The 11,290-nt window shown below is 44.1% G+C and overlaps 1 protein-coding gene across 2 annotated transcripts in view; it reads right to left on the bottom strand.

The window, feature by feature from the left end:
• Positions 1-9,965, bottom strand: part of asap1b (ArfGAP with SH3 domain, ankyrin repeat and PH domain 1b) — a 152,853-nt gene extending 142,888 nt beyond the window's left edge. For both annotated transcript variants that reach the window (XM_063207052.1, XM_063207051.1), the window contains exons 1-3: positions 9,776-9,965; positions 9,312-9,391; positions 7,758-7,884 (exon numbers count right to left, since the gene is read on the bottom strand). In XM_063207052.1, the coding sequence (XP_063063122.1) occupies positions 7,758-7,884; positions 9,312-9,370 (186 nt within the window). In that variant the 5' untranslated portion in view covers positions 9,371-9,391; positions 9,776-9,965. The remainder of the gene's footprint in view (positions 1-7,757; positions 7,885-9,311; positions 9,392-9,775) is intronic.
• Between the last annotated feature and the right edge of the window lie 1,325 nt (positions 9,966-11,290).

Below are 11,290 nucleotides of genomic sequence, written 5' to 3'. Positions count from 1 at the left end.
GCTCAGTTGTCACAGTACAACATCTCAGCTGAAAAGCGACATTGTGTCGAGCAACTCGATTCCACAGCAGACTGAATAGGCAACAATCACACTCTCTCCCCAAGGAAGGCTCACCCGCCGACAGTCAAGACACCCTACTCTCGGAAATTCAAAGGAGAAGGAATGGACACTCCGGCTTTGAAGCAAAAAATGAATAACAGGCCCTGAATCTAAAGAGCTAGCCTACCTACCAGACAGAGGGACAGAGACGGGGACAGAGAGAGTAGCAGGTCCCATTCATCCAAGCATCCGAAGTAGAGCTCAGTAGAGCTAGTTGTAGAAGTCTGGTTAGTGGATGCTGGCTAGGACAGTGTTCTCTGCGAAGTCAGACACAGCTTTTTTCGTGAATACAAACGGTGTGGTATTAATGGATGATCTCTGGTAGGGTGGCCTTTTTGCTTGCATGGTGGAACAGAAGACGTTGGCGCGGCATGCATTTTAAAAAAATAATAACGAAACCAGTAGGCCAGGCGTTATCTTCGGATGGTTTGCGCGCATGGTGCTGTGGTGGTGAAATGCAGGCGATACAAAATTGTGGCTGTGGGGATTGGAAATTAGTTTTATTAATGATTATAGACAATTTATTATTGTGTTGTAGGTCTATTATTTTAAGATTAGTACAGAGATATACTACTGTAGCCTATGGTGAATGACGTGAGAGACAGTCTCAGATCATTTATAGGAATTTATTTTTATTTTATTTTATTTTTTTGCCACCGAAGGAATGGGAGCTCAGCTCCCAATGGCTCCCACGTAATTCAAACTATGGTGCGGTGGCAATGGCAGGCTTGACAGTGAATGGAACACTGGATTCCCTCAAATAATAGCCAGGGCTACTATGGTATATAGAGAGATGAAAACTACATAGTTCAGTTGCGTTCCTTCATGGGAACTTGGGCACTTGAATTGAGGGATGGAGACCTTAAGCTTACTTATTATTTTACAATTTACTGCTAACCAGTTAGCAACTTAGTAGTTTTCCAATAGGAAATTGCACTGCAACCAAGTAAGTTGCTAACTTGGTTAGCAATGACGCTGTCGAGAAACGCACCCCCTAAAGGGACCAGGCTAGTGCTAGGGGCCACTAGGTTATACATTGAAGAAAATAAATTGAGTTTGTCAAGAAAATAATGATACAAAAAAATACAAACAATGAATTATGACGCAAATAATGTCATCCCAGGACATTGGTGTGCCTCGTCACATACAGAAAGAAGACGTGAGCGGGGCGCATTCCAAAACTTTCTGGTGTTCTGATGCGTCACCGCAGCAATCTGAGGTGATTCCGGGCCCTGGCTGTATGTCTGTGGGCTGGCTGCAAGAGTAACTCCCCCCCCCGCCCCCCTCCAGTTACAAGCATGAAATATTCAAACCTGTACTCTTGCATAATTTAGCCCATCAACACACATGCACTCATACACATGCACACACACACACACACACACATGTGCACGCGGTCGCGCACACACCCACGCGCGCGCACACACACACACACACACACACACACACACACACACACACACACACACACACACACACACACACACACACACACACACACACACACACACACACACACACACTGCTAAGCTAAAATAAGACAGATGGTGACTAGGTGTGTGTGTGTGTGTGTGTGTGAAAGAGAGGGGGGAACTAACCATAGAGCTATGCTTCACTGATCCAGCTCATCATAGCATTAATATCACTCTACCTTTAAAGCAAAGTCATTTTTGTCAACACTGTTTCAATGGTCATGAGCTGGTGACAGGCTAAGTCATTCCCAAATTCGCTATCCAGCCTTTCACAACACGTAAGTGCACTAACCAAACTCAGCGATACAGACCCTGACTCCATTATTCTCAACCATTGCATCATTAAAGGGACAGTTTGGTCAATTTCAACATGCAGTTGTATCGCTCACGCTACCCTTGACTTGTCAGTACCTGGTGATGCCACATTTTTCGGCTCAGCCCTTTCCGAGATATGAGCAATTCTAATGGGGGCAGCGTTTGTTTACATTTTTTAAAAATGAAACATAGGCCAACTCCAAATATTTTCCCAAAAGGTACTGCTTTTTGCTAGTTGTCTGCTGATGTTTTATAACCTTTTGGATGTTTTTGGGAATAAATAAAAATGTTTTTTTTGAAATGTAAACAAAGAGCTGCCCCCATTACAATGACCAGGATCTCGGAAACGGCTGAAGAAGAAGAAAAAAAAATCTCAGGCACTGACAAGTCCAGGGTAGTGTGACCATTACAACTGCATGTTGAAATTGACCAAACTGTCCCTTTAAGGGCTGTCAAATAGGGCTGTACAATATATCGAAAATGTATCGAAATCGCTATATCCAAGAGTGGCGATATGCGCATCACGACAAATACTTAATTATAGACTTAATTATCTATATTTCTAAATATCGTTTAAGTATCGTTATCGAGGTATTGCATGCTGTTATTGAGTATCAGATTTTTTTTATATATCGTGCAGCCCTACTGTCAAACTGAGGTCTTCAAAGCAAAAAATAAAGACAAAACGTCCCGACCTACTGATGAACAAGGGCCAACCTAAAAAGAGATGATCTCATGTCCCCTGTATGTTGAAATTGGAAGAAATTGTCTTTTGAAGCACTTTTAAATTGCATGATTGTTCGAACTGTGTAATACAAATAGAGTTATTCTCATTAAGCCAGCTGGCCTGCCTGGTGCTCAGCCTCTGATGTGGGCGACATGATATGACAGCAGCACAGATGCCGTGCACTGGAGCTTCATGTGATTACCGGACCAGCCGTTTTCACTTACATCAGGCTGTTTATGGTCACTTGCTGATGGTCTTTGTACGTGTGCGTGTATGTTTGTGTGTGTGTGTAAATGTGTGTGTGTGTGTGTGTGTGTGTGTGTGTGTGTGTGTGTGTGTGTGTGTGTGTGTGTGTGTGTGTGTGTGTGTGTGTGTGAATACGTGTGTGCGACTGTGTGCACAGTATGTATCCAGAATGTGTACGAGGATGTAGGGCTGGGCGATATGACGAGACATATCGTGAGGACGAGAGAAACGTGTCTATCGTGACCTTTCTCCTCTATCGTTTATATCGTGATAAAAAAATATTACAGCTAATACACATTTTAATATAATTTCACCTCTTAATATAGCCATTTTATGATTGTAAACATGTGCAAAAAATAATTTTAAAACTACTTGTGGGCCAAACTAGGCTATTTTATTTCTTTACTCCTTTACTTTTATTTCTGATCGTATGCTGTCGAGAGAGCGCACGCAGCCTATTCAGTCTATTTGACTCAAACTTTGAGTCTGCAGTCACTCCTCGGTTGGCGCCCCCTAGAGTGCAGTACCCGGAAAAGTGTCTTTGCCACTGCCTTGCCAGCTAACGTGACGAGCACCGGGCAGCAAGCGTGCGAATCATGGCTGGAAAAAGGCGTTGGACAACTTACCAAAAATGAGCCAACTAGATGCTGCGGTGAAGTTTGGCATTCCTACCTGCGCTGTTTTGTAGATTCTGAGCACGAGACTTCCCCCCCAGCCCTCCTCTCCCTTGCGCTTCTGTGAAGCGCATCTCTCCTACACAACATCTGCTTTGCAATGGATCTCGAAAGTAATGGAATTGACACGTTCCGTACGATGCTCTATGGGCTACACGTTTTGGCCGGTGATGAAAACAGTTATAAAGCCCTGCATGCACTTTCACTGGGACTTCTCGTGAGCACATCTTTCTCTGAAATGTTTAACTTGACCCTCTGTAGCCTACTTGGAAATCCACCACCATTTTTCAGCAGAGGTAGGCTAAAAGTTAAAGTGACTCGATGCTATGATGCTGCGCATGCCATTGAGTCCCAAACAGTTAGGTTTGACTTCTGGGCATGAAACGGTTTTGCAAATGCAATGCCCTTTGTTGTGTTCACTGATATATTGGTAAAAATAGCCTAAACAGAATTGTTCCTCGACAGCAACCAGCGTGAGTCAAGTGATTATTGGGAAGCATAACGTGGTTGGGGACAACGCTGGTGGGGACGAGAGCAAGCAATAGGCTATTGCGTGCTGTTTATAACAAGTTCTTACATAGGCTATTCACAAATATTTTCAGCTTTGTTCAGTTTCATATTAGGCCTACTGGTATTTTGTAACATTAAGTAGGCCTATTTAAAATGAGCTAATATTATTTACTGACTAATTACAGTCATTTTTTGTCGGACATTTTGTCCGGCCACATTTTATTTTGCCGGTCATTCATGCAAATGTCCGGCCACAGTTGGCTAACGTGAACCTTGCTGTTTATGGCCGCAATTTGCGCATCTGTGGTGTTCTTGGTTCGTGGGACTCTCACATTGGGAAACGAGATGACTGGTGAAAATAGGAGATGAAAGATTTTTTCGACCCTGTCCATCAAACTGGTTGACTGTTTTTTTTTGGGTTTTTTTAAAGGCTATATCGTGATACATATCGCTATCGTGATATAAAATAATCCATATCGTGATATAGGCTACATTTTTGTCCATATCGCCCAGGCCTACGAGGATGTGTATACTACAAATAAGTACATGGATGTCGAAAGCAAGCCTCCTCTGCACATACAGTAGTGACAAAAAGGCAGTCAACATGAAGCGATGATATGCAAAGCAACGAGCGCTTGTCTCTGACATGCGAGGTGTTGTCCGTCGGGGCAGGGATGCGTTTCTGCATTGTGCGGAGTGGGAACCCTGCTGCTGTGCTGTGTACCAAGCTTACCCACACACACACTGGCTGGCCTCATCACAACCCCCTACAAAAACACTATATTACTACTCACACATACAGTACAGTACGCACACTTTCCTCCAACTCTCTCTCTTGCTCCTTCTCTCTTTCTCTTTCTCTCTCTCTCTCTCTCCTCGTCTTTTATCTCCTCTCCTTTTATGTCTCTTTCCATCTCATTTTCTTTTGCTCTCTCTCCCTTTCCTGTTCTCTCATTCTCTCGTTCTTTCCCTCATTCCCAAATGCTCTCCCTCTCTCTCTGTGTGTCTCTCTCTCTGCTGATGGACAGAGGCAGCTACAAGCTTGGATCTGGCGGAGCTCTGTGGAGCTGTTGAAGCTGCCTGTTACATAATGGCGTGTGTGTGTGAGGGTGAGTGAATGTAAATGTGTGTGTGTATGTGTGTGAGTGTGTGTGTGTTTATATGCCTGGATGTATGTTTGTGTGTGTTTGTGTGTGTGTGTGTGTGTGTGTGTGTGTGTGTGTTTGTGTGTGTGTGTGTGTGTGATTGGATGTATGTTTATGTGTGTGTGTTCCTGCAAGCTGTAACCACTCAGCACAGCACACACACACCCATTTACCCAGCAATGCCAGAGCAGCAACAGCAGCAGCAGCAGCATGAGCAAAACTGTCACTCTCCTCTCTGCATTACGACACAGGCGGATTCACACACATACGCACACACACACACACACACACACACACACACACACACACTTGTAGGCTTGCTGTTCAGCAAATCAATACAAAACCACAGCATCCTCCTACAAATGAGTTACCTGTACAGTGTAGTTGCACCAGAGCAAAATGCAAAAACCATATATAAACATCAATTTTTTTGATTCCAGGCCTAGTAGTAAAATGCACTTATCCTATAGAACGGCAATCAGTTCTTATCTTACAATCTTAAGATGAAGCTTCTCACACACATGGAAGGCAACTGACACAGTGAGCTACTACCGGCACACAGAGGACTCTCACTAAAACCAGATACGGACTGGGAAAAGGCCACAACAGTAAAGGCCACAAACAAAGAAGGAAAATATGTTGAGTACAATATGCGTTATGGAGTTTTCCATGTTAATTTCTGATTAATTGGGGGGGGGGGGCACATGTGAAGTTGTGGAGTACTACAGCCGTACTTATGGTTGCTGTTGGGGTAAAGGTTGATGTTTTCTTTTGTACAATCCAACATCAATGCAAGTACCCATTTAAAACGAATGGTACTGTACACTGCCAAGAGGAGAATGTTGTTGGTGCAGCTCAGTCTGTGGTCATGACTTGAATTCGACTTGCAGAAGACAATGGCATCTGCAGCCCGCGGCGTGGACATGCATGTATGTGGACATGCATGTTGCCCTCAGGTGGGAGGTTAAGGATGCCTTCACTTCAGAAGAACAGAGCCTGCAAATCATTCATACCTACTAGCATATCCATGTTAAATAAAACAACTTGTAAGACTGAATAGCACATTGCACTTTGGTACTGCACTTTAGTAGTACTGTATTACAGTTGGGTTTGTTCTTGTCAACCTGTCTTTATGTCCTAGAGGGAGGGTGGGTGTTGTGTTGTGTTTGTCTATTGTGTTTTTGTCTATTGTAATGTCTTTGTAATTGTATCATATTCACTGAAAATGGCACAGAACAATTTTCCAAGAGGACAAATAAACAATCTATCTATCTATCTATCTATCTATCTATCTATCTATCTATCTATGTATTGCATAGTTGAACACTGCGATCCTATTCAGTTCAAACTGACAAAGAGGAATAATTCCTGATGCACCGAGGCTTTTCCACTAACGTAATCCACGACAGCAATAATCCCGCCCGGCTCGGCCTTACACTGCACAGCACAGCGCAGCACAACATAGTGCAGTATTGACTAGGCTATGGGGTTTGCAGTGTAGTCCAGTCTGTGCAGCAGTGGCGGCTATCTACCACCACCACACTGCTCCTGTCCTCTTATATAACAGCGCACAGCACAGCACAGCACCACACAGCAGAGCACGGCTGGCACGGGGGAGGAGGGTCGATGTGTGTACATCATGCAGCATGTTTGCAAATGAGGGCCCTTTTCACTTGTGCATCCCATCAGAACAGTAAAGGAGAACAATGCAGTTTGCGATAAACGTGTGCATGTATGTCAACGCCGCATTTCACAATGTGAAATCGTTCAAATCCCTATTGGCCTGTTATTTAATATTTAATATATTTTTTGGTTGATTTTGCCTCACTGAAAAACACTCGGTCCTCTTTGCAGACTTGATGCGCTCAGTCAAGAATGACAGATCTTGGGGTTTACCCGCCTTGACAGATTCAACCATGGCCAAGATAATCCTTCTTAACCTCAACCCTGTGACTGCACACGTCATTGACGGTTGTCACCTAGCTGAACCCAGCCTTTCAAATTGTAACAATGTTGCAAGACGGTAAACAATGGTGCAGCAAGTGATTGACACAGACAGTTCACAACACTGACAATATGAATGGTGGGACAGACAAAACAAATATGCAGCTTATGATATGACCTTAAATAAAGTAGTTTGTATAGGCTACATACAGGCCATAACCAGTTTACAATGTAAACTCAGTTATTTGTAGTTGGGGAAATGTGTGCCTGTAGCCTATAACAAACATATAGGCTTTTGTTATTGGCAAAAAACGTTATAGGCCTAACTATAACAATACATTGTCCCACGGTTACATCAATAGAGATCACAGGGATGTGGCATCGCTCTAGGACCGTTCACTGGCAACATGCTCAACCGAAAAATACCCAACCCACCGCACTGTTGTAGCTGCCCGGGGGCTACCCATGTGCGAAACAGTCGCCATCCGCTGCTGCCACTAGTCTGGCCGACTGACACACGTTAGGAAACAGTGACATTATGAAACAAGAGAATAGTCACAGACATAAGCAGTGCGTTCGTGGGAGTAAGTTTGGAGGACAGTTTATTTACAGCCTGTGGCCTTACCTCTTCCAAAACGCTGACCGTGTGCCTGCAGCTCTGCAGACGTGTGGTGAAACTGGACGTCGTTGGAGAGTTGTAATCCTCCGTCGTCTCGGAGAGAAACTCGGATACCGATATCTGATCCGGCATCCTGCAGTTGGGTATTGTCCAAACAGAAATGGGAATTTGTACTCAGGGAACCGAACGCATGAAAAATGGTAACTTGAGGGTTAAATGACGCTATATCTAACGGTATGCCTTTGCTTTGAACACGCAGCAGCAGCAGAAGCACCAGTTGGCGAAAACAGCGCACAGTGGGCTATGGCGTTGTCGATTCTTCTGAAACACTTCCTAAGTTAAACTCCTCAGGCTGATTCCCCTTCAGGGATGGACAACGGGCTTACCGTTTCCAAGCCTGCGGGACCCACTCTACTCTGCCTTTACTCAATCACGACTGTTTAAATAATATCCAAGCGCGTCCAATGCATGCAGTAAAATGAAATAGCGGATGCCCTCATAACGCTCAACTGGCGATGGTAAATTCCGACACTTTGATGCAAATTGATGGATGAAATCCTTCAGCTAAAGCCGATTTCCGATGCTCTCTAATGTTGTTGGTACTAGTTGGTACTCCTTTGTCCCCCCTTTCTCTCTTTCAAGTACGCAACGCTGTTCCTGACATTCGCTCACGGTCTCCCCCGTTGAATCTCTAGCACTCGGTGGTAGAAACTCACCCACCCACAATGACGGAGACAAACAAGGAAGACCTCTGCGCATGCTTCGGATCTTGAGCATTTGCTACTACAGTCAAAGAGCGGGCAAGCACCATTGGTAACAACTGGGTTCTCCCTGCAGATTGGGCAAATGAAACATTGCTACACGTTGCTACATTTTTCCTGCAATGTTACATGATTGCAACATTTTGCTACATGTTTATCCTGCGTTGTTCTATCCATCGTGATTTAGGCCTACACAAAGAATAGGCCTACGGTTATAACACAAGCAGGCTATAAAGGGGGGAAAATGTTAGCTAATATAATATGGTTTCAACTTCTAATAAAGCCGAGTAACTAGGCTATGTCTTCTATCACTTTTAATGTGAAGTGACATAAAGTCCAAATGTTAGGCCTATTAAAGTATAGTAGGCCTAATGCCCCTATTTCAGTAGCATGCCGTTTGCTTGCACATTGTATACATAACTAGTTATGTTAGTTATTTGTTCAATTCATTTAGCCTGCTAACCCCAACAGGCAGGCAACAGACCTAATGTATCGACACCTACCGGTAGCCTTTGCTTAGCTTATTCTCCGATGTATCAAGTGCGTGTCCTACAGGCAATAGTGTGAAATGCAATCCTGTGACATCTGTGTGGCAGTGCACTACACATGCAGATTCCCCATAATCTTGTGCTATGTTGTCATTGTCAAATGGGATACTGAAAAGAACGTGTTATTCTTTATATCCCTGTGCCACGGACATGGGCAAATATTCGGTAAACAGCTAGGCCTAGGCGCATCTTTCAATCAACGACTGCAGGCTAGTAAATGGCATTCGCCACAGACAAATCAGGACACTTACCGGTTCCATAAAGAATCTTTTGAAGAAAAACTTGACAAGCGGGAGGCCGAGGATCTCATGACAGACAGTCACTATGTAACCTAAATGAAATGAATAAAAATCACATGGCCTGGCTGATGTCTTCTGAGCTCACTGTCACGGCAGGATATAATAGCACAGAATAATGCTTGCGAATCTCCAACATTTTGTGTAGGCTATAGAAGTTCAGAAATCACTGTTGCAGCACCAAAGCTCAATACTGGTTAACACAACTTGTGCCGTTTTTAACGTATAAGTTAATCACCAGCTTGGCAGGGTATGCGTCCATGCGAAATGCACCCCTTGTTAAGTTGTATTAATTATCCAAAGAATGTACAATGTAGCCCATGAGTTAGGCTACATGGAAAGTTCAACAGTGACGCACGCGTTTCTCTTGCCAACAATGTTCTGAGAATAGTGTGTTTCTGATCGTTTTAATTACTTACCTCGATAGATGTAAATTAGTTGATTGTAGCACGATAGGCAAATCCAAAAATTGTTAAGCAAATCAGACGTTTTCCGGCGTCCATCATATTAACTTCATTTCGCCATGCATTGCTTCATCCAGCGCGTAAAGTAAACCAATAATCCGTTTGATTTTGAAAATATGTCACATTCTTCAACTGTATACCGCTGACAAATCCTCGACAAGGCTTTGAGGGGGAGGAAGGGACCAGCTCTACCATGTGAGCAGAGGGAAGGGGGGGGAATCTGGCCAGCCACAATGGGATGGTGTATGGGGACCAGGACAGGAACTGAGGAAATCCAGAGGTCCTGAAACAGGAAATATGAGATTTGGGTAAACAGTGCGAGTCCAAATGGTGCTTCCTCAGCAGGCAGGCTCGATGGCATGTGACCAAGCTGAATCTTCAGGTTCTTAAGCTGCGAAGAAAATCACTTCCAATATCTCTAGGCTACGATAAAAAAAGTAGTAACAACACCATTATAACTATTCCCTCAGGTAGCAGATGTTGCTTTGCCAATTATCTGATAGCCATCGATATAATGACATAAATGGACAATGGTGTGTGTGTGTGTGTGTGTGTGCGTGCGTGCGTGCGTGCGAGTGAGTGATAGAGTGTGACGGGGTGTTGGCAACATTTAAGTACATTTTAAGCTTTTCTCAAACTTCAGCCTTTTAAGTCAGAACAGTTTAATTTGTACCCTTGTAATGGTTCATTCTTTAGACATCCTCTCTGAAGCAGCCTCTTTATGTGTCATTTTCCTGTTATGTACCACTCTGTCTGGCTGTGGCTGGCTGACTGTAGAAGTAAACCCAATGGAATGCCCACAAGATACCCACATGCCAAGCTAGGACAATGACAGTTCCTCTCTCCGTGTCATTTTCACAAAAATAGATAGGTAATAGTCACATAGTAATACAGTTTTTCTACAATTTCAAATGCTCCGAAGAATGTGCTCTGTATAAAGCAATTCTGTTCATGTTTCAAGGGGGAAAAGCCTACTTCCTCAACAGTATAATCTCAACTTGGGCCTGCCCATACTAACTGTGACACTATACGTAGACAACGTAGACTTGCAGTCACAATAGCCAGGCTAACATACAACCCACTGTATTTGGATTCACTGTATTTGGTAAGATCCTGAGAACCCAATATAGGACACTGAATGAATGAGACATACATTGCCAGCATTACTTGTGTCTTCCGCAGTTGTGTAGGTGAGGGGGCGGCGGGGTTGTGGGGGGTAAGACACAAGGCAGGCAGCCTCCCCCCATACCCCACCCCTGCCTCAAAGAATGTCTGGAATCTCCTCACCAACTGGAGAGCAGAGTCCCCCTCTGCGTGCTATCTCTCCGTGCGGCGCTGCGGTCAGGATCAGGCTGCTCTCTTTCTCCTGGTTCACACTGGTGAGGATCACAGGCAGTGACGGCACTCGTTTGGGGGTTAACAACGATGCCCCCCACGTCTACAGTGCAGCATAACAGTGTTTCCCAAATT

This window comes from Engraulis encrasicolus, chromosome 9 (genome assembly GCF_034702125.1).
Source record: "Engraulis encrasicolus isolate BLACKSEA-1 chromosome 9, IST_EnEncr_1.0, whole genome shotgun sequence".
Classification (NCBI taxonomy): Eukaryota; Metazoa; Chordata; class Actinopteri; order Clupeiformes; family Engraulidae; genus Engraulis; species Engraulis encrasicolus.
The sequence above is the reverse complement of the archived record's forward strand: the minus strand, read 5'-3'. Positions and strand labels throughout refer to the sequence as shown.